Genomic DNA, 22,779 nt, shown 5'->3' on the forward strand with positions numbered 1-22,779 from the left:
CTGACGAAAAATCGCGTAATCGAGCGTCCCGATCTCAAGCTGATCTCGAGCTTAGCGAATCAAGTTTTTGATATTGTGGGCAATAGCTTCTTTTTATTTGTACTTAAGTTCAAAGATAAATCTTCATAAATCTAAGAGAAAAAAAAGGATCGTTTGTAAACGTCATTTATGTCATACAATGTGCTCCAAGTGTTGACAAGACTTATTTCTCTTTTTCAGCGTTTTCGCGCGAGAGACCGACCCGCGCGATATTCCCAGTCGTCTGTGCGCGACGATGCCCCGAGATTTATCGCGCGCGCGGCACGCGTCGTCGCGCGTCGCAGGATAGACGCGCGGGAGAGAAAGAGAAGAGAGAGCATCCACACGGGTCCTCGGCGGGGCGCGCCGCAAATTGACACATTCGGCGGTTCGCGGGAGGCAAGGTCGGACAAATGAGGCGTCGCGTGGTGGCGAGCGACGACGGCGCGAGGCGATCACCGGCAGGGACACCGATGACCGTACGTTGCTGCGAGACGGCCCCTGCGCGCGGGCCCCAGTGAGAAGATGTCGCAGACCGCGGATGCCGAAAGCGAGACGGGCTCCATTTGCGACGAGGAACGCGTCCGGAAGCTGTTCCAGGCATGCGACGGCGACGGCGACGGCTACATCGACAGGTGAGCGAGAATCGTTTCAAGATTCACGCGGTGCGGCGGGACGGAGCGGAAGCCAACACTGTTAAGCTGGGTATACACTTAGCAAACGAACAGCGAATGCAAACGTTCAGATATTCGCGTTTTTGCTCCTACGTTGTTCGTTCTTTCTTTCGATTGCACGAAATACTAGAATTCGACCAGATTCGGTGTTTGCTGCATGTAGCAATTTTAAATTTTTTATTATATCTGTTGAATAATGACAACAAACGTTTACGTTCACTGTTTGTTCGGTGTTCGTTCGCTAAGTGTATACCTAGCTTTAAATAGCGAAGGATGAAATTTAAACCAATACTACTTAAATTAAATAAGATTGTTATTTTTAGCTACCATGTGTGTCGAATTATTTTAACACAAAACAGTATCATTTTAACTCTATTGGTTTAGTTGAGTTTACATTGTTTTAGTTAAATTAACGACATATTTTGAGTTGGAGCAGTGGCGACTTATAGAAATGATTAAAATAATTCAAATTGAGTATAATTTGACACTACGAATTTAACAGTGTTAAATTTCACAAAACAGATTATTTTAACTCCAGTTTAGTTAAATTAACACTGTTTATAGTTAAATTAACGGCATACTGAGTAGGCGCAGTGTCAATCTCTAAGAATGATTAAAAAGACTTGAATTGAGTATCATTTGACACTATTTAACAGTGAAAAGGGGATGAATCCTCTGTATTAAATCCTCTGCGTCTCTTTGAAATAATGCCGCTTGCCAGAGGAAGTCTCCAATCGCTATCGATATAGCCATACCCGATTTCCGTTACTTTTGTTTTATTCTCTATTTGTGTGTATTTATTTTACGCGAATATTGCAACGAAAGGAAACCGCGCCGTCCCGAAAGGAAGGACCACGCCAAGCCGAATCTCGGGCGTTCCCGAGATCACCGCGGAATTTCGTTGAAATCAATATTTTCTCCCCGCGACGAAAATACTGAGACCACTTGTGGATAATCCCGCCGAGTCTGATTTTTTTCCGAATCCGAATCGCCCGTCGCACTCGGCGCCGTATGCAGTGACGTTATCCCGCGTTTCGCGCCACGCACTGAGCCGGATAAATTCGGTGCGCGAATCCTCGCGCGATTACACAATTAACGGTGGCTGGGTGCCGCGCGGAATGGAAAGAGTTCGTTGACGAGACCGCGCCTGCCGCTGGCACGTACGTTTTAATTATTTCTTCGATTAATTAGAGCCGTCTCCCCCTTTCATCTCTTTCTCTCTCTCTCTCTCTCTCTCTCTCTCTCTCTCTCTCTCTCTCTCTCTCTCTCTCTCTCTCTCTCGCTCGCTTTGCGGCAAGCTCGCCCTGCTGACTCCCGCGGGAATTTAACGAGAGACGACTGGCGCAGCGTATTTCTTTTTACCCAACTTCGGCGAGAGTACAAACTCGCCGAAGTCGGAATCGCAGCAATAGAGCGAGAGAGAGAAAGAGAGAAAAAGACCAATAATAAGTTCGCCATAATTTACGAGGACGAGCATCTCTCCCGCGGAGAGTAAACGCGGACTGTAGACCACTTTGTAACTCCCCATCTGCTTTTTTTATTTCTCCGACTTGCGAACCGATCGAGAAAACATTTTCTTGTTGATTCATCGAGTGGACTGTCCGTTTCGTAGGACTAGCAATTTAGAAATTGTTTCCCCGTCTCTTTCCCTCCTCGCCTCGTCCGACAGAGTTACAAAATCCGGAAATACGTGATTTTTGCGAGCGGCTTTTAAATTAGATTCCGCTCTCGAGGACGTTCCGTTCTATCGCTCTGACCATTTCGTTCCTCGGTCGTCGTTTCCGTTATCGATGTCTCGATAACGTTTTCTCCCGTTGTTTTTCCTTTTCGCGGAGCGGTTGCCCGCCCGATCGGCGATGCCTTCGATATTGCGCTTCCAACGCGCGACCGACGCACACGTACGGGGACTCCTCTTGTACGTGGGACGTGGGACTCGCGCGGGGCTGCCTTTTATTTCTTTTCAATGAAGCTAAAGGTGCACTTTTTACCGCGCTCGTCGAACATTACGGTCTATTTTGTCTCCTCCGCCCACCTCCGCCGCTCGTACGCAGGTTTCTGCCGTGGGTAAACTTACGAAGGTAAAATTACGTCTGCGTGGTCTCTCTCTGCGTATTACATGCATGTAATGTTTACACGGACTCCGTCCCACGTACGCTGTAAGCTGCGCAAACTACATTTATACACGTCGGCAGGCGGGCGAGAAACTCGGCGGCGGGTACTCCTCTTTTAATCGTGCTTTTTCTACGTCCACTCCTTTCTGCAAGTGAAACCGGAGACGATTCTTCATAAACATATCTTGAAAAGCTTTCGAAACTTAATTTAGAAATTCTTTACATATTATAAGACATGTATATTGTATAGATATGTATATTTTTTTATGTATGTGCGATGTTGTACGTAGAGATGTAGCGATACGTAACTTTTTATCTGTCGTTTAACGACATACAGGCGCAGTTTTAATCTGAGAAGTACCACGATCGACAATAACTATTAGCATTTTTTTTTTTAGAATTTATCTCAACCATGTGTGTCGAAATTTATTATTTTAACACGAAATAGTATTATTTTAACTTTGGTTTAGTTAAATTAACGACATATTGAGTAGGAACAGCTATAGTGGTGACCTATAGGAATAGTTAAATGACTAAAATTAAGTATAATTTGACACAACAAACTTTAACAGCGAATGATCTGCCTAAATCGCGACGTGTCGTCTGTAAATAGTTTAGCAGAGACGCATTTAGATCCGGCAATTCGTCAAATAATCGAGAATCACGACATACATCATCCATTATCTTAACGTTCCGTCCAAGGATCGCACGTAATGAGGAGAACTCATTAACGCAAAGAAAATCGAATTGAGACTCGCGCTCGAAACAACGTTTAGCATGTCCGCCCGTACGCGTTTTAATCTCGCGGACGAGATTTATCGTCGACGATCTAGTTTTACCGGGGGTACGATAAAACGATCGGATCTTCCGAGAAATCGCCGCGGTGCAGTCCCGGCGCGCTGTTAACGAATCTCGCGCGATTGTTCCGAGATAAATCCTTCGATTCGAGGTCGCGGGCGGCATCTGCGAAATTGGAACGGGGAATGATTTATAATTAACCGCCATTCCCCATAATAATTGCCTTTACGTCGTTAATTATCGCCCCGGGGGGAGTAACATCGATTCGTTAACGAGGAATAATTTATTGCGCGGCGGACGCGTCGTTGCGGTGTTTTATAGCGATCATACGGCTCGAGCGCGATTTCTCGCGTTTATTTATTATTTTACTTCCTTTTTTTTATCTCCGCGATGCATAAAGCTCATCTAGTCTCGCGTACAAGCGCGTTTTTAAGATAGATTCGCCGAGTACCGGGCGGCCGGGAGCGGGGCCGCAAGGTGGAGAGTGCGCGCGTTCTACAAACAAATTAAGAGAGCAAACCCGGCAGCCATAGTTCCTCTTCGCGTTAAAGAGAAGAACGGGACAATATTTCCCGACTTGTTGGCATTCATTACACCGCGCTTTCGTAACTTCGTTATACCCTCTCTCGCCGTCGCCGCGCACGTGATGCACATTTTCGGCATCCTGCACGTCGTCGCACGCAAAGTTCCGTCCGCGTCCTCCAAGCGTACGTAATACTCCGGAATTTTACTCATCTCTCTTCCCCCGATATCATCTCCAACGACAGACTCCCTAAACCGAGATCGTTATCTCGTTTCTTCGATCGAAACGAGAGTTCCTCTCGCAAGGCGAGCTCTCGGGAGGAAAGAAAAACGAAACGCGAACGTTTTGTCGAACGCCGAATTTCCGTGCGTGATCATCGCGTTGATATTGAAAAGCGGTGACCCAATTTTCCGGGGGGGCACCGTTCGGCGTTTCACGCATGCCGCGAGAGACGATTGTGTGCGCGTCGTCTCGACGCGGACAACGGCGGATAGGAATTGAAGAGAAGTCCGGGCGAAGCGCGCGACGTGGAGGAAGGGTCGATTCCGTCGATGGCAAACCCTCGACGACACCCCGAGGGTTAGTTCTCCCGTCGGCGAGGGGGAGAGGACAACGCGCGCGTTGTCCCCGCGTTTTATGGCAAGTGAGTCACACCACCACCGCGAGATCGGGTTCTATCTTCTCTTCCCCCGTTTCTCCCCCGCTTGTCGTTTTGGTTGTACGACTGATCCTTCGCGCAGCGAAGCTGGGTCCCCGCGCTTGATGCAGACTCGTTTATCGGCATTTCTCTCCCTCCACCTCTGATTCTACCTCCGCCTATGTGCCTTCCTTTATCTTCTTTTATCTTTCTCTCTCTCTCTTCTTCACCGCGCAAAATACAGTCGACGAATATCGGTTGCAGCATCCTGTAATGCAACGGATTTCCGTGAACGTATAGTCGTAAACGTAAAATTCTGCTTGTCGATGTTCCGCTGGAATAACGCTGGAATAAAGGAGCGAGTGATCGTCGTTCAAGTCGAAACCGCACGTCCGCAGATGTCGGCGTAAGTTCGACTCCGATATATTTTCCTCGTTCTCGTCCTCGCCTTTGTCCTCATAGATAGACGATGCATCTTGCGAACAAACTTTCTACGATATAATTTTTGAAGAATTGTCTAGAGATGGTAGTTCTCTTCATTACGAAGGAAATGACGGAATAAAATTTTACCTGTAATACAAGAATAAGTTGAGCCGAAAATTCACGAAATACAACGAAATATAAAATATTAGCGGAAGTACTCGGCAAGGATCGATCGGGCGCGAGTATCAGCTAGTAATAACTGCCCAACTTGTTGTACGAAATATATATTAGACTCATGAATGATTCGCGACGATGCGACGAGATTCCGTCGGCGGACGTTCTCGTTATAATTCCGAGATTCCCTTGACTGCGACGTGGCTGACGGAATAATAGATGCAGCGGGCGATTTACCTGGCTGCCGAGGCTCCCAGGCTTGTTTGCACGCGATGGAGCGCGTAAGCATAGCGGGAAATTTCTCCCGAAAGAAATACTGCGTGAGAGAGCGGACGCTCTGTCGTCCGAATCGATATGTCTCGATTCGTGCTCGTGCTTTGAAAAAAGCGGCCGTCTCGATGTTGCACAAGAAGCAAAAAGTAATCGTACGAGCCTGAAGAAGGGCTATATGCGTAATCACTGGCGGATCCATATAGAAAAAATCCTGGATCTGTTTGCCGGACCTGTTTCAAAAATCCAGGAAAAAATGCATTAAACTTTAAAGCGGGATAAAGTTTCACCACATCTTCGTCATTGATCCTCGAACAAAAGCTAAAACCGTGATACTAACAATAAGAAAAATGTCAAACCAAATAATTTTGCCAATCCCTCCCCACACATGCAGAAAAAAGTGTCAAATCAAAACTTACATACTCAAATTAATGTGTTCATTGTTTTGTATATATGCAACAATCTGTGATTTTATAAGAAACTTTGATAATCTTAAATTTCAATATTATAATTACGTTTTGTTGGTTGAATTATATAAAATGATTTTATTCAACCAAATTTTCTTTGTTTAATACAATATAATCTCATTTCAAGATTCCATCATGTTGAAACTAAAGATACTTTCAAATCAAGAATATTCTTTTTTTCTTGCATTATATATCGACGTTAGGATCCGCTAGTGTGCGTAATAGTAAAATAGATATACGTGTAACAGTAATATGCAATATGTGTATACTTTTGTTTTATATCTTTACATAAGTGTTCGTTATTTCGGTTCGCGAACCTTCCGCTCGTACGTCCTAAAATCCGACCGCCCCGGTCCGGTCCTCGAATTGCCGAACGCAAACGCACGTTTCGCGGCGTTTCGCCGAATCCATCCCACGGCGGGTTTTTACACGCGGTCCGCACTCGTAATTTTGTTACGCGCGGCCAGCTTGCAGCCCTCTCTCCCCTACCATTTATTTCGCCTCGGTTCGACTCGTCCGCGATAAATCCCGAAATCGTCCCGACCGGTTATCGTTATTTACGCCTTCCCTCCTTCTGACCATCGGAGTACACAACCCCGTCGTTCCCCCCGTTGGAAATTTTCGTTTTGTCGACCCGTCGTCGATCGTCCGTCTCGCGGATTGCGGAACACGCGTATGGTCTTCCGTATCTCTCTATAACTTTAAAGACGTACGAATAAAATATACAAATTAATAATAAAGTACAAATTTTCTCTTGTGACGCTCGATAATAATTGGATTAACACGATACGACAAATCGGAGAATTTTATACATTTACGTGTAACAATTGATAAGAGCGTCATTCTTTTCTTAAGGTCGGAATACCTCACTGCCGTGAATAATTCGTCAACTCGCCCGGTGAATAAAACATCCCTCCGAGAGGCGTCATCGGGAATAGAACGCGGAATGCGCGGGGCGCAGACCTTCGGCGTTAAACGAATTATTTTCGGAGCCAATGCCGTCGCTGGAAATTTGATAAACCCCCCGCGATCGATACGCCGATATCGCGCAGCGCCGGCGACGTCAAGGTCCCGCGCGCGTCTCTCGTCGCTGCTGCGAATTATTAATAAAACCAGTCGGATTCCGAAATCAACCGCATTATCGGCGATCGCGCCGTTAAAATTGACGGCCGTGACTTCCAGTGACGCAGGCGGGAAAAGCGTGTGAGAGAGCGACTGGCGTTCCTGTCGCGGGTCGCGGGGAGATCGTATTTTTATCGGCGATCTTTGGCGAGGACCGACGACGACCGGGGATCCCCGTCGGGACAGCAGCCCCTTTCGCAATCGAAATAACGTGATTTCTCGCTAATTACCGCGAAATCTAAACCTCTCGAAAGAGCGCTAACAAAGCGACAGGCGTTAAAAGGGGGAGATGAAGCGCGATGAGTTTGCTGGAGAGCCCGCGTGAAGGGCTCTCTTCTCGTTAAAAACCGACTTTTTTAACATCTCTCTTCCCTTTCCCAACCCTCCCCGCTCCCTGGCTCTTCCTCTTCCATCTTCTTTTTTCCCTCTTCCTCTCTCTCTTTTTCTCGATTCTTTTCCTCTTTTTGTTTTTAATGGCGCCCGAGATATCTCCGGCGAGGCGAGAACTTTTGCAGTTTCGAAAGGGTGGATCAGCCGAACCGACGGTGTAAGAGTCTTTCATATATAACGGACTTCGATGAGGGGCTGCGTTTCGATGAAATAGAGCGAGACATTTACAATTGAATAGCAATATCATTCTCCGATGTGCACGCGAGTTCTCTCGAAGCCGCCCTAGCTCGCGCGGCCTCCAGGTGCGTTTCTTTTTTTTTTTTATTGTCTCGGCACGTTTCTGCTGGTATTACCTTACTTACCTTCCACATCTCCCGCATTGCTTAAAAATAACGCTTTTCCCGAGACTTTTCCGCTCTTTAATAAAAATATATCTCGTTCCTCTTGTTTGGAATCTATTTATCCTCTTATTTCCGCATGTACTTATACCAGGATCTCACTAAATTCGAGAGATACAGAATTGAATAAAGATAACCATCTCGAGATCGCGTAACTTAATTTGAAGATCCTGAAAGACACTTTGAATTCTTCGGAGAGATGTCAAAGGGCGGACGTAAAATAATAGGGAACTAATCGCGTTTCCCCGCGGAAATTCCCGTGGAATATATAGGTTGTGTGGAAAGTTTTTCTGCAAATGTCTCACGCCGGGACAATGATCGCGGTATCAGGTACAATCAGGTTCGAGAGGAAACATTTTAACGCGGGAGAAATCTTGGCCATCGCGCGGCAGCGTCGTCGGTTTCACATTTCCCAACAATGGACGCGCTTATTGGTCCGCTACGGTGCATTACACGCCGGCTTTTTAAACACGAGCGTAAAACTCGCTTTCGCCGACGAGAGGTTTGTCGAGTCTCGCTGTATTAATCTAAAAAAATAATGTGCCTCTAAAACTCTTTGGGATAGAGCCCAGAAATCCGTCATATCCGACAATCACGAAGCAATTGGGACGTTAAAACGTCGCGGAGGTGACATTTCCCGCAGTTTCTGTTCTATTCGATATTTTTCATTTCCCTGATTTTTTTTGTTTCGGCGCTTTGAGCTCGCTCCTTTCTCTTTCTCTCTCTCTCTCTCTGCGCGCGACGCTGTTTCACGAGCCCTGATTAAAAGCGAAGGCAGAGAGGAGAATTGTCCGGATCGAAAAACGGGAAAGGGCCGTAACGAGATCACCGCGTTACAGGTCGAGGCACGAAATTGAGTTTTGATCCAATCGCACGTCACGGTCAATGTCGACACAAGCGAATGCGTGCCCTGAGAATTTTTTTCAGGATCCCTGGGAAAGGTCCTCTCGACAGTCTCGTCGGCGTCCTTCGCTGATAATTTCAATCCGTAACTGTATGTACACGAGGTGCACGTGGCCTTCGATTTTAGCTCGTCTCCGCGTCGTGATTCTTCCGACATCCCGGAATATCTAATTCGTCCAAGTCTTTTTCTGCTCTTAAGCGTTCAACGTTTAACGAGACGGCAAAGTGCACCGAGGACGACCTGTGTGTGTGAGACTCTGACATTTCGCGCGAACGGAATGGTGCGAATGCGAAATTAAACAAGCCGTTAAATTCACTTTTCTCGCCGAGCGGGCAAACACACACGCCGACGCCGATGATAAACCACATATTACAACGCGATCGTTTCCCACGTGGTAGCATATTTATCGCGCTCTCTCCGGCGTCGAAGTGCCGTTTAATTGCCGCCGCGTGTAAATACGCGACGCGCGTGCACCGTGTGTGCACCGGCGCCCGGGTGTCCATTTATTTCGAGATAACGCTCAAATAAATTAATGCATCGCGATGGAGAAAACATGGTTCGCGTGCGTTCATTAATTATTACTCCCACGCGTACTTTCCTGCTCCGTAATTATTTTAATAAGTATATTCGAGGTATCAACTCGAGCATGAAAAATGGCTCTATTAATCTTCTTTCCAGGAAGATTTAAAAGAGAGAATAGTAAATAAGCGCAATTTTTAATTTTTGAGAATCTAAATTTTAATTGGGAAGGACGATTCGAAAAGCACCGAGAGGCTTCTCGATAAAAATACTTGTAATATTTTCTTCCGCCTGTTTCCGACTCGCGTACAAACGATTTCTTCACGAGACGTAGAAAGGCCATCTGCAAATAAAGAGAAAGGGAGGCGGGAGGGAGAGAGAGAAAGGGATATGCGTGTGCATTTAAAATAAACTCACGTGTCTGGTGTAAAACCGCAAATGCGGCGCCCGCGAACGGGACGGGACGGGACGGGACGCGAGCGACACGCATCGCGGTGGATTAAGTTGCGTTCTTCACGCCGGCAACGAGATATATAGATAGAATAGAGTATTCCTTTTCTCCCATCTCTCGGCTTTTTTGTTTCACCTCTCGAACCGCAGCGCGGAATGCATTTATCCGCGCGTCTCGGTCGCAGTGGCACTCGACACGCGGCCGGCGTCGCGCGATCCGCTCCGCTCCGCTCGTAGACGAGATATTCTTTGTAACGTGAAATCTTTTGCGAATGTTAAGAATCCGCGCAAAGTTGATTGTGATTAAAGCCCGAAATTATAAAAAGAAATGTCAAATTAGTCCTTGAGAGAGTTGCACATTCGTCGTCTACGTTATCTCTCTTCTATTTTTGTGTCTCATCGGGTCTTAAGCACTCTCGAGATTCCAAAGACTGCGTCCTTTGATTAGAAATCCGATAGGTGCTTATTCCACGTCGATACGCATGTCTCGTCATACGGCCGTGACTTGTCGTGCGACGCGGGTTCAAAGTGAATCAAAAGTGAACGGTCGTCGGTGGCGCGTGCGAGAAGAGGTACGACAAGAAGGAGGAGCGAGGGAGGATGCAGTCGCTTAAACTTTGGGAGACGAGAACTCTGGAGAGACTGTCGTCCCGACATAGACGCGGACGCCGTCGAGTGTCACGATGGTACAAACACGGATCCGCCCTAAACTCGCGCTATCTCTCTCTCTCTCTCTTTCTCTTTCTCTGTCGTCTATTAATAAACGCAAACGAATGAACCTGCCGACGAATGATTCTGACGTCGCGTCTCACACGTGTATCTTTGAATGCCTTACCGAGTGTCGAGTAAAAATTGTGGAGTTCCATCGATAGCGTCTAGCATCTTTCTTCCAAATATTCTACCGCGTGTGTAGAGAAAGAAATAGAAATTGTAACAATACGGGGTCTAAAGAACTCCAGAGCGTGGTTACGACTCCAGCGTCAATTAAAGCTTAACAGCCCGGTCGATGACGTTCGTTAGCGTAATCCGTGTGTCAATTGCGTCGCGGTGGGACGCGCGTAGGACTCTCGCTCGAGTGCAACGTCCGCGCGAGTATTGGTCGAGCTTCCGATGGAAGCTTTCGGTGCGTTACGGGACAGGCCGGAAGCAGGCTCCGACGCCGACAACGACGCGCTATACGTAATCCATTAATATCGCGCGGTGACGCGCAGAAAGGGACGCGCGGTAATTAATGCGTGACGTTTAATTCGCGACGATCGTGCCTAAACCGGCGACACCATTGTTGTCGACGAGACGCGAGATAGAGACGCGCGTACCCTGCCCTCGGAATCGGCCGTGATAGTCGCGCGCGTGCGCCCCGCAGAAGAGCGTCCGATACCCGCAGAATTGTCCGTGGGAAAAATAAAAGAAAATTGACCAATTGCGAGGTGGCCATCCGCGAGGACTGCGGGAGCTCGGAGATTCGGTTCGATCGATTTTAACGATATATATTCTCACGATACGCACACTCCTAAAGATTTAGTCGTCACATTTACAATGTACTCCGACAGTCGATATCCGGTTTTTACATATACGTCACTGATTAGACCCTCTCAGATCGGGATCCAGATAAATCTGGATCGTATCGCAAATAATTGACAATCCCGTGATCTCGCGAATCGCGCGACGTTAGCGCAACGAGACCGTCGCAGCTTCCGCGATGAAATCCGCGAAAGGACGAGACCGGCTGGTTTAACGATTTTCCGGGGACATCTCCGCGGCGGCAGACGGCTGTAACTGATGCATCTTTAATGCTGTCCTGTCGACCTGGCTCGCCGGAGAATAGCGACGGTGCGGCGCGGCGCGGTCCGCTGCGATTCTCAGCCCGGCGTTGATTCGGCGTGACGCCGCCCATCGCGCGAATCGCTCCTCATCGAGCAGGGTCACGGCGTCGCCGTCGCGACCGATAATCAAGAGTGACGAGCCTGCTCTCGTCCTTCCAACCGGTTAGACAATTATTTGAGCATCGTAATGGACGGAGAGGAGCCACGACCGTACGGAGATGATATGACAAGCGCCGGCGCCCCGTAGCCATCCCTTTTAATTAAATGAATCTCGACGGTATCGTTAAAATGAGAAGGGCGTCTTAGAGTTCGCGGGATAGAGCGATCTCGTTGTAAATCCGTTTGCTGTGTACACGTCGAGACCGCGACCGTCATTGTCGGGTCGGGTCGGGGGAAAAAGTCTGCCGCGTTGATCTCATCTCCATAATGGATTATTAAATGCTCTCTCCTTCGGATATGTATTAAGCTATCGATAAGGATTCGGTTCGAAGCTCGGAGTCGTCGGGCAGACGAACGCGCCTTTCTACTTTTAACTGTTTCGTGCCTCATCTTCCGCATTGTGCCTCCGTCTGACGCATGAATTATTCATCGTGATGAATTATTCATAGAAAGAGAGTACTTAGTCGTCATAATACACATTCCGCTTAATATGCGATACGACCGGCGATTTTATTATTTGCGATTTGCGTTAAGTGGTCGCGGGACTCCGCGCCGGTCGGCACGAGAAAATTTCTCGCCGACGACGGATCGGAGTTCGCTTTTTAAACGAAGCGCGGTATTTGCGATTTCCGGATTAAATCGCGTCTTTCCTGTCGATTCCGCGCCTGTATATATACGTTTGACACGTTCGACAAAGCGTTTCACTGGCGTTCTAACGGCGTCCTTTCGCCTTCCTGAAATTTTCAGCCAGGACCTATTGACGGTGTGCCGGGAATTGAACCTCGAGAATTCGGTGGAGGAATTGATGAGGGAATTGGGCGCGGATGAGCAGGGTCGCATTTCCTATCAAGAGTTCCTTAGGCGGCGTCTGGCCCTGCGACCGGAAATCGAGGCGCTCCGGGCCGGCAAACGGCGGAGCAGTCCCCATCACACCCACACACCGGAGTACCTGCCCACTAGCAGCGACAACAGTCTCGGTAAGAATCGTACAAATCGCTCGTATTTCCGCGACAGGTCCCTCGCTTTCCGCTCGCGACGATAAATCGCCTTTGGTCAAGGAGAACGGGAGCCTCGGGCGAGATCGATAAATATCGTATCCTCCGTTTGCTGATTTTGAAAATATTTGTTTGTTCAACACAAAGAATATCGTGGGATATCGCGCGTCGGACGGATGTATCCGCGATCTAGCGTATTACGTGTGTCGCGTGGAAATAGAGCGCGAGCCGTCCGCACGAAATTGATGATTGATGGAACAATGAATGCGGGACGACCGCGGAAATACCGCAGCGGCATAATATCCCGATCGAGCGGGTCGCCATGCAACTGGATACGCGATACGCGAGATCGATGAACGAATTGGAAGTGACGACTTTTGGGATATTGCGCGTTGCCGTTTCTCGCCATTCGCCTGTCAGCCGTAAATCTTTATTGAACAACAGCCAGGCTGTAAAAAGAAACGACTCGCGATTGTTAATTTTCTAATTGTTTTGCGCTATTGTGAACAAAATTAGCAAAACAGAAAACTTGCCCGCAATTTTTTCCTTAAAATAATTATCTCGGAATCTTTCATTAAAAAATCGCGTTTGCTCTCATTCCTCTTTTGCTCGATTTTTTTTTTAACGAATGCCGTACTAATACGTTACTCGTAATTTCTATTTCAGGCACTGTGTCGGGACGACATGAAAGTTGGGAGTTCGACAGCGGTGCCCGTGATTTGTCGCCGGAACCTCATAGTCTTCAGAAGCTAGTGGAGGCGGCCGCCGGCGGAACAGGAAATATGCTGGACCTCGCGAATAAGGTAAGACGCCAACGATCCACCCTCCACGACGAAACCACTGTCAATACCGACCAGTTCTCTCACGGCATTAGATTCGTTCCGCGGTTTCGTGCGCGATTCTCTCGCGTGATCGCTTGGCGAACATCTGTCTTACCGTTATAAACTCCTGATGGAACCTGTCATGCCTATCATGTTCGCGCGTACATGCGTGTCGACAGGAAGATCATGCAGACCGCACACTTCCTAAATTTCAGCGCTATCTATGCGTTTGCGTAATGTGTGATAACTAACGCGATGCGTTACTGAAGAAAGAAGAGAGAAATCGCTGAAAGGAAGCTAAAATATCTTTTTTTCTTCATTATCTGAAATATCCGAAGTTGAAAAAGCGATCGCGTTAGAAACTATCGACTGACGGAGTCTCTGGAATACTTCTGCTTGTTAATGTAACATTCGCGCTGATGGAAAGTCAACGAGACGCGCAATTATACCGAGGCAAATTGTCTTTGCATGCCGATAATCCTCGGTTTTCCTTCGGCGAGAGCACTCACTTCGCTTAACTCCTTCATCTCTCGCCGTCCACGGCTCTCTATTATTTCCCTCTTCGTATCACGAGTTTCGCGCCTGGGAATTTCTTTGTCAGCCGCAATTAACCACGATACCACCACCGAGGCGCGGTATGCCAGGCGTGGATGATAGCAAGACGTGCAATTTCTGCATTCCCCTGCTTTTCCCCCGTTCGCTCGTCGATCGCCCGCGCCATGGCATCGTCTCGGTATCGAATTACAAAGTGTAGATAACACTGTCGACATTTTATCGTTTAATTTTATGGTTGTAAAATACATTCAGTCGAATTTAAAACACTTCGAATGGGTCGTATTAACGAAATGTTAAATTATATAACGATCTGGAAGAAGAGAGATTATCTCTAGATATCAAGCGGACACGAAGCTGTAAAGCAATTAAAAGCGATTACATTTTAGATAAATTTTCACGTTAAATTTACTCCGCGAATTTACGTCACGTGCAGCATCTTCAAATTTTCGTTCTCGCTCGGGTTGCTCTTCGACGACGAAATTCCCCATCTCCCGGGGCGTCTCGGTTCCGCGGATGATTCGGTTCGCGATCGCGCTCGTAACTGCGTGCTTCTTCCACCCGTTTTAAGAGTCACGACAGCTGCAGAGGGAAAAGAGAAATAAAAGCGCCAACCAAATTCCGAGGTTATCGCGATTTCTCGCGAGAGCCTCCACTCCCGTGTTTCGAGGAACGAGAACACAGGAGAACACAGAAGGAGGATGGTTTCGTGGAAGGAAAAAAGAAGCGCGCGCCGTTTACTGCCTATAAATAACCGTTATTACGCTCTGCATTACGGCATCGAAAAAAAAAAAGCGAGAAGGCCGCGGATCGCAGCGAGTTTTGACCGCTCGAGGAGGAACGTCGCACCACCCCACGTGGAAGAATTTATTAAGAGGATATAAAAAACAATACGCTTACAAAATAATATCTTTTCCTTTATTACGAAGCTACACGTAAGCTTCCTTTAGGGCATAAGTATTTCGGCGTTCGGTGTAACGCGGCATATTTGCGTTTTAAGAGAAACGCCAAGAACTAACTCATCCCCCGTTGATGTTTTTCCTTCCTTTTGCCACCCTCGCCTGCGAATGTGGAGAAGAGCTTTCGCGCGTCGCGTTACGATCCCAACGGCGTATACTAGGACGTCCGTTTCCCGGGAAAAGCGCAAATATGCCGCGTCTTGGGCCACCCGCCCATACGGCGGAGACGCTATCCTACGTGAAACACGAATTTCCATAGAAATGGAACGGAGAAGTCGCGGGGAAGAGAGAGAAAGAGGGAGAAGGAGAGAGCGAGAGAGACGTCGGAGCAAACGTAACAGCAATATTAATTTCCATCGTTACTCCGGCACAGAAATTACTAGAGCTGCCTTATCGTGCAGCGAGATGATACGCTAACGTTAACGCGCGATCGAGATATTCATCGCGTGCAACATCAATTCGTGTATTCGTGTATACACATATCCATCGTCACAACTGTAGAAATTGATGTCATGCATACTTATTTCGCGAAAAAATGAATACGAAGAAAACGAGGACAAACGCAAATGAACAATTTGTTTTAATTCGGCGTTTTATTTTTTAACACTGAGACGGATTATTTATCATAAATCCCACGTACCATAAACAGTGTTATTTTCACAACTGCACCATGTCTAATTTACAGTAGCTTCTTAGCAAACACAATTATATTGTATATTATATTATATGTTACCTGTTATATCTAAAAAAAAAAGAAATCCTTATATATACCGATGAATTTGTAGCTATACCGCGTGTGGTATCCGGAAATTCAATTAATATTCCCTAATTGTGACAAAGCGCCCATGAAAGGGAGGAAGAAAGCGAGACGGCGTCGCGTAGGAGACGGTTACGGGGACAGATTGTTATCAGAGCGTGTAAAGAAGGATGCGACCCTCAGAGCACGATGGCCCCAATAAAAAAATTAAGCCGGATAGGTGATAGGCCGTGACGAAGTAATAAAGGCCGCAATAAGATTCCATAATTCTTCGAACAAATGACCCGTTGCGAGCGATTCGTGCGCGTGATAACCCGGCGACGATCGGCCGCCTCTCGTCGAAAGACGAAGAAATATCCTGACTGGGACGGTGTTTTTCTAGGGCGGCCGATCGTTATTTTCCATCGCGACGCCCACATCCTTTCTCCCGACGATATTTACTTCCGCCCTCTCGTCGTCGGGGACCCGAGAATTCCATACCTCCTCGTCGTCTTCCCTATGAATTCTCATGATACGCTCGCGTGACGCAATAAACGGTACGTCGGTGGTGGTGATGATACCGTAAGACACGATAAAATTGCGCCAACAGGTGCGCGAGACTGAAAGGGGGGGAAAAATGATCTCGAGATCTCGGAAAAATTCATCGGCGAGCACGACGGAGACGCGTGTTTTGTGTAAATTAACAAGATCCTAGAAAGGAAAGAAGAGAGCAACTGACGCAATCTAGTTATGCGTATTGTAATTCTTACGGTGTGCGCGAAGACGATAATCGCGGTCGTCTCTACGAGACTGTGGAAATAATCGCGCGGCGAGCAGGAAGACACGCTCCTAATTATACGAGGCGTCTTGCTTTCCATTCGAGCGACGGCGTTTCGGATAACACGCTCCGCTTGGCGTGTCGACATTCATAATTGCGTGGCTCGTATAAGTGCGAACAACCGGGAGTTATGTAGATCGGGAGATAAAATCGCCGGCGGCGGCGGCGACGACGGGGAGTTTTCCCGTTTCATGCGAAACGCGAACGTGCCGAGGAAACTCCCTGCCGGAAAAAGCCACCGCTTTTCATCGTCGTCCGACCTTCGCCCTTTTTCATCTCCCTCCCGCGGGAAGGCACGCCGCGCCATCGCGTTAATCGAGAAATTAGCGGAGTTAATTAAGACACCGCACCCAGAGGCCGTCCCGCCCACATAATTACACTAATACAATCGCTCTCTCTCGACCCTGCGGTCGTCGTCCCCCCCGTCTCTGCATTTTTCGTCCTTCGATCCTCTCGTTTCGCCCTCGGTGACGTCGAGGAGGCGGAATCTCGCGACGTTCGATCGCGGCGCATTCATTTCCCCGTCATCCTCGTGCACACGTCGTTTTCGCGATTTTTGTTGTTTATCGCCGAGAAAACTGATGACTTACTGCAACCGCGCGGCAAGATTAATGGTTTGTCGCGAGCGTGAGCGGTACTCCACGATATTACCCACCGCGGTAAAGCCTTGTGTCCACGATGCTAGAAATCACTCCCAGATCTCGGAGAAAGAATTAACCAATCGCATTGATCAATTGGCCGATTTGTTTAAATATGATTGGTCAATTTTTTTTCCGTCCGAGCTCTCGGGGCGATTTCTAGCATCGTGGACACACGAGACTTAAGAGCGGAACCGCGATGCCGCAACGGGACGTTTTTCCGCGAGACGTACATCTTAACGAATCGGACATGGGATAACTCGAAGGGAGGCGGAGCCGTTTGCGGTGATCCTAATAATTTCGCTTAAGTGTCGCTATTCGGTTAACCGCTACAGCAATCTTCTCGCGGCTCGCGGCCGCGCGCGGTGCCCGTTAATAGTCACGTATCTCTCCTCCTCTGTGATTATGTCAGCTGCGGGTTCTTCTTGTCGCCTCACCTTAAAGGGCATCCGTTCTCAGGGTCTAATGGATTCGTTTTATCTTAACCGTTTCTATCCTCGAGCCTCGCCGGGCAAACAAAGCTCTCGCGCGGTTTCCCTATCTCTCGGAGCAACGCGCGATCGATGTTCGTGCTTTGCAAGCACGACGCTCGTTCTCCTAATGAAGAAAAAGATGTAGGAAGGAAAATAAAAGAAATCGCCGCAAAATATAAAGAAATAATAAATTGACGAATGGGTAGCGAGTTTTGTTCAATCGATACAAAGTGCAGCTGACTATAACTGCACTGTTAAATTTGTAGTGTCAAGTTATACGCAACTTGAGTTATTTAACTATTCCTATAAATTGCCACTATTTTTACTTAATATGTCGTTAATTTAACTAAAACAATGTTAAGAAGACTAGAGTGAGAAAGAATAGATAGCATTAAGTACGATAGAGTTGCACGGATGGCAGAGTGTGTTAAAAAATTAAAATGTTAATTTAACTAAACCAATGGAGTTGAAATAATACTATTTTGTTGAAAATAATAAATTCTGACACACATGGTAGTCAAAAGTAACAAAATGTTATCTAACTCAAGGTATTGGTTTAAATTCCATCCTTTAATATTTAACATTGTGTATGGGAAATTAATTCGCGTCACGATTTGTCAAAAATTGCTTTTGTTTATCGCGAAACGTTGGCCGATCTCCAATCCGGGTTCTTAACCGAGATTTGCGCGACGCTTAACGCATTAACGGACAGGTCAATGGGCTTTGTTATCCACCCTCTACGCGAAACTTGCGGCGACTACATTGCCGCATGCCACCCGCGACGTATCGCGCATCGCGGAGCAATCGCGGGGATAGATAACTGCAGGCCGCGGAGAGAGAGCTTTCGGTGCAACGAGCCGGATCGGCAGCGCTCGGTGGCGGTCGGTCGCCCTCGGCCGGCGCCTCCTCAAACACCTTCGTCGGGGTGTAAGAGCGTCGACGAACACGGTGGTTCGGTAGTCCGTCCGGTTCAGTCTGTCACCGAGCGTCTTGGCGTTCGCTCGTCGCCGCGTCGCCGTCGCGCCGATCCGCGATCTGTCAAACTCGCCGGGCTTCTCGCGAGCAGTGATCGTCGTCGATCGTGCGGGTAAATCATCGAACCGATCGATTCGATCGGCCCCCCTGATAGCAGGGAGGAGACACCTCAGTGTGAGAAACCGGTCCTTTCACGAGGCGCCGATCTCCGCGAGATCGGCATCTCGATTTATAGCGCGGAATGTCGATTCAAGTACACGCGATTTACGCGAGAGATCGATGAACAATCCCCTGACTTTTGCCGGGGGTGAGGGGGGGAAGAAGCATTAGGGCGAGATTCTGGGCCACGAGAACCGTAGCGTAGTTGTGTTACGAGGGGCTGACCTCGTAAGAACAATCGATGCGAAGGCAATTACGGAGCTAACGCGAATCGGCGTAGCGATGCGCGCTATCATTCTCCCCCCTATTTTACAGATATGTTAGATATGTACGATATAAGGCACGCACGGTCCCGCTGCCGCTGCCGGCTCTTTTATTTCGCAATCGACTCCGTGCAAGCTCTTGTCATCGTACCTTCATAAAGCTCCCAGCTTTTCTTATTACACCCTAGTCCTCCCATATAAATCGCCCGTGTCTCGTCGTGCTGCTCCCGCGATATATTTCAGGCCGGATTCCCTTTGCGTACCTTATTCCCTTCCGCTTCCCGAGGAATGTTTAAAGGGAAGGGAACAGGAAGCGTCGGGATATTTTACGACGACCATAATCCCGACGTAATCGTAACCCTTTCGATACCCCGTCGCGTTCGGAAGGACGAGATTTATGAGCGAGGGAGGGGGAGGGGGGTCGGATAGAGGCCGAGGCGGAGTTGAATAGTCACGTGTACTGTGTAGTCGAGTTTGCCCGTTTAATTAGGTGATAGGAAATCACGATTAATGGCACCGGCGGCTAATGAAACACACGCGGCCGTTACTCGCCAACTTGCATTAACGGGGCGACGATTTGCGTTAAGTAATTACTTACCCACTCCGCGCCAACCCGTTGTACATCCCAGTCGCTGTATCGAACCCCGCTATCCGCGCTATCGTGACTCCGGGTAATCGATGTAGAAGTTAAGCTGGAACTATTTTCGACGATGATATCGAGCGCGGGTATTGTCTACAGGGACGTCTAGGCAGGTAGCACGACAAAACCGGCGCGCGTGTATAAAAGGCAGTTCGCGAGCCGTAACGACGGCTCGTAATACATATATCTCTCGCGTGCGTAAACTTTGGCGTGACGTCAGCCCCGATACGTTCCGTTTGTGAGCGTCGTTCTCTTTTTACGGCGCGTGAGCGACACGTTAAAGGCCGCGCCGCGCGTCCCTCCGCTGCATAATTGAGATTGGCTCGTGTCGTAAAAAAAAAAAAAAAAAAAAAAAAACTGGCCACCACACGATTCCACCTCGAGACCAAGCCTGTCGCAGGCTGATGCATCGTCCGTGTCTCCCGCGTTCGCTTTTCCGCGCCGCGTGCATTTTCCCTTTCGCGCGGAAGAGCTCCGGCTGGCGCGCCGCCAAAGAGCCGGACTCGCGAGAGTACGAAGGGGGAGGAGGGGAGGAACAATGCGATTCATTTAACTTCCATTAAATCCACGCGGGTAGACGTCTCGTCGGCGCCGTCCAGTCCGTGCGCTCGCCCGACTAGAATAGGTCCCTCGACTACCGAAGAGGACAGACAGAGACAGAGAGAGAGAGAGAGAGAGAGAGGCTGGTTGTGCGTCGCGAAACTCCCCCGAAACGCTTCCTTCCTTCCTTCCTCTCCGTCCCCGTCATTATTCCGGCATCGATCAGCTCTCTTGGGACGCGCATCCGTCTCGCGAACGCGCTTTCAGGTATATTGTCATGTCGCGCGACCGAGAGACTCGAGTCGGATATTCTAACAGCCGACATCTGGCGATCGGGAATCCGCGAGGAAGTAACGCGCGATATAAACGAGATACGTCTTTTGATATCGTTGGATTACCGCGTATCATTGCGTTATCGGACGATACGTCCGGCGCGGCGCGGCGATAATCAGCGTCTTCGCCGTAACGACGTTGCGTTCTTGGGAGAGAAAAGTATATCCAATCCTTTATCGCGGTCGCGGGCAATAAAGCGCGATTCGACGTACGTGCCCGCGCGTATCGGCCGTACCAGATCGTTAGATGGGCGGCCCCGTGCTCTTGTTTTCACCGCACGTTGCCGGGCAATGCGTACGGTGACACATTTACGCCCGCGATGAGCGCTCTATCGCGACAGATCCTCTTTACGCCGGGTATAATGGCTCGAACCTACGGTTACGCATCGCCGATCCCCGGGTATCCAATCGCCCCGGTAATAAATTGCTCGTCGTAAACACGCGTATCGGCGCTCTCGCTGCATCGGCGACGCTTCGGAGCGGGAGAATTCCATCGGTGCAAATCAACGAGGAAGAATCGCCGTAACTGATTACAGTTCCGATCCCGAAGAGGGATTTATATGTCGTAGTTATACACAGTTGAAGTAAATACACAGGACGCTCCTTGAGAGAGTTTCCCGGCGCAGTTTCCTCTCTCGCGTTTCCCGACCCTTTGATCAACGTGCAATCGACTCTATCCTTGTTCGAGGCTCTTCATCGCAGTCCCGCAAGATTGCCTTGGTCGGGGGACACGTGCCCGACGCGTTCCGCGAATTCGTAATAGGTAATGCACCTTGACCCTGCGACACTCGGCGCTCATGTGGACGTGATTGCGTCCTCGCCGCTATTAAATTGATCGCACGTGCCGTGAATAATCGGCCGTAAACCCGACACTCGTGCTGCACAGCTATAAGGAGATGGAATTTTTGGACCGACGCACGCGCGCGAGATCCTTCATTCCTTTTCTTAGGAAAATAAAAAACGTTGTCAGACAGCGATTTCAGGGATCGGTAACGGGTTTAATAAACTAGTCTCCGCGCAAGGCGCCGTCCCTTCCGCGTTCCCCATCCGCGAGAAAGAGAGAGGACGAGAGGAAAAGAGAGAGTGAGCTCTCTCTTCGTGCTCTTCTTCTTGTTCCCTTTGAAAAAAGAAGCTACGAAGGTGCGCCACGGGAGAGACGGAAATTGAGAGATCCAATGAGACGGCCAGGGAGAGGAGGAAGCCTTCCTCCTCCTCCTTAACTCTTTGATGGGCTTTTTGCAGCCCGTGCTCCGTTTGGAAAAGAGACTCGCGGAGCCACGTCGAGCGCCGCGCAATTAAAGAAAGGCACTCGTTGAGCCCTCGCTCAAGAAAGGGCCACTTAAGCGATACGATAAGCGCACGGCGGTGCGTACGCACGCGGCGGTGTACGCTCGTATATTTAAATCGATCGTCCCGTGGAGAAGCTTTATTCGTCTTGCGCTAGAAGAAAACGGGGAGAAAGAATAATTTCGCGTCGCTTTCGTTGAAATCGCGATGCTCCATTATTAAAGAATGAAATTAAAATACCTTGATTAAATAACATTTTGTTATTTTCAACTATCATGTGTATCGAAATTTATTATTTTAACACAAAACAGTATTATTTTAACTCCACTTAGTTAAATCAACATTGTTTTAATTAAGTTAATGACATATTGAGTAAGAGCAACGGCGACTTATAGAAATGATTAAAAATTACTCAAATTGAATACAATTTGGCTCTACGAATTTAACAGTGTTAAATTTGGCAGAAAAATCGCGCGTTAATTATATTATTCGCCGAGTTTATCCGGAATTACGCGGAAATTATTTTCACAGCTCGACCGCTCTCGCGAGCGCGTGCATAGCTCCTTAATTGTGCGGCTCTTTTTGCGACGGTATTAATAAACGCGCGCCGGACGAATGACGCGCGTCACTCGCGCGGGTACGGTGCTTAATTGCCGAACGACACCCGGCCCCGGCGACGCAGTCGTCGGGTCGTCGTCCCGTGACGATTAC

The 22,779-nt window shown here is 48.4% G+C and overlaps 2 protein-coding genes across 8 annotated transcripts in view; one reads left to right on the forward strand and one right to left on the reverse strand.

Annotated features, from left to right (window-relative positions):
- Ets96b (Ets96B) overlaps nucleotides 1–21,598 on the reverse strand; it is a 43,808-nt gene extending 22,210 nt beyond the window's left edge. For both annotated transcript variants that reach the window (XM_071779375.1, XM_071779374.1), the window contains exon 1: nucleotides 19,868–21,598. The gene's annotated coding sequence lies outside the window, so the exon portion shown is untranslated. The remainder of the gene's footprint in view (nucleotides 1–19,867) is intronic.
- The window catches only part of LOC139813706 (colorectal mutant cancer protein), a 39,771-nt gene that overhangs the window by 742 nt on the left and 16,250 nt on the right, over nucleotides 1–22,779 (forward strand). For 2 of the 6 annotated variants that reach the window (XM_071779366.1, XM_071779368.1), the window contains exon 1: nucleotides 18,838–19,021. Coding sequence is in view for 1 of the 6 variants with exons in the window: in XM_071779364.1 (XP_071635465.1) it covers nucleotides 544–653; nucleotides 12,608–12,837; nucleotides 13,522–13,658 (477 nt within the window). In the remaining 5 variants the exon portion in view is untranslated. Of the gene's footprint in view, nucleotides 1–219; nucleotides 654–12,607; nucleotides 12,838–13,521; nucleotides 13,659–18,818; nucleotides 19,022–22,779 lie in introns of those variants that run through there. The other 4 variants (XM_071779364.1, XM_071779367.1, XM_071779369.1 and 1 more) reach the window with 4 other exon arrangements.

Source organism: Temnothorax longispinosus, chromosome 5, assembly GCF_030848805.1.
Source record: "Temnothorax longispinosus isolate EJ_2023e chromosome 5, Tlon_JGU_v1, whole genome shotgun sequence".
NCBI lineage: Eukaryota > Metazoa > Arthropoda > Insecta > Hymenoptera > Formicidae > Temnothorax > Temnothorax longispinosus.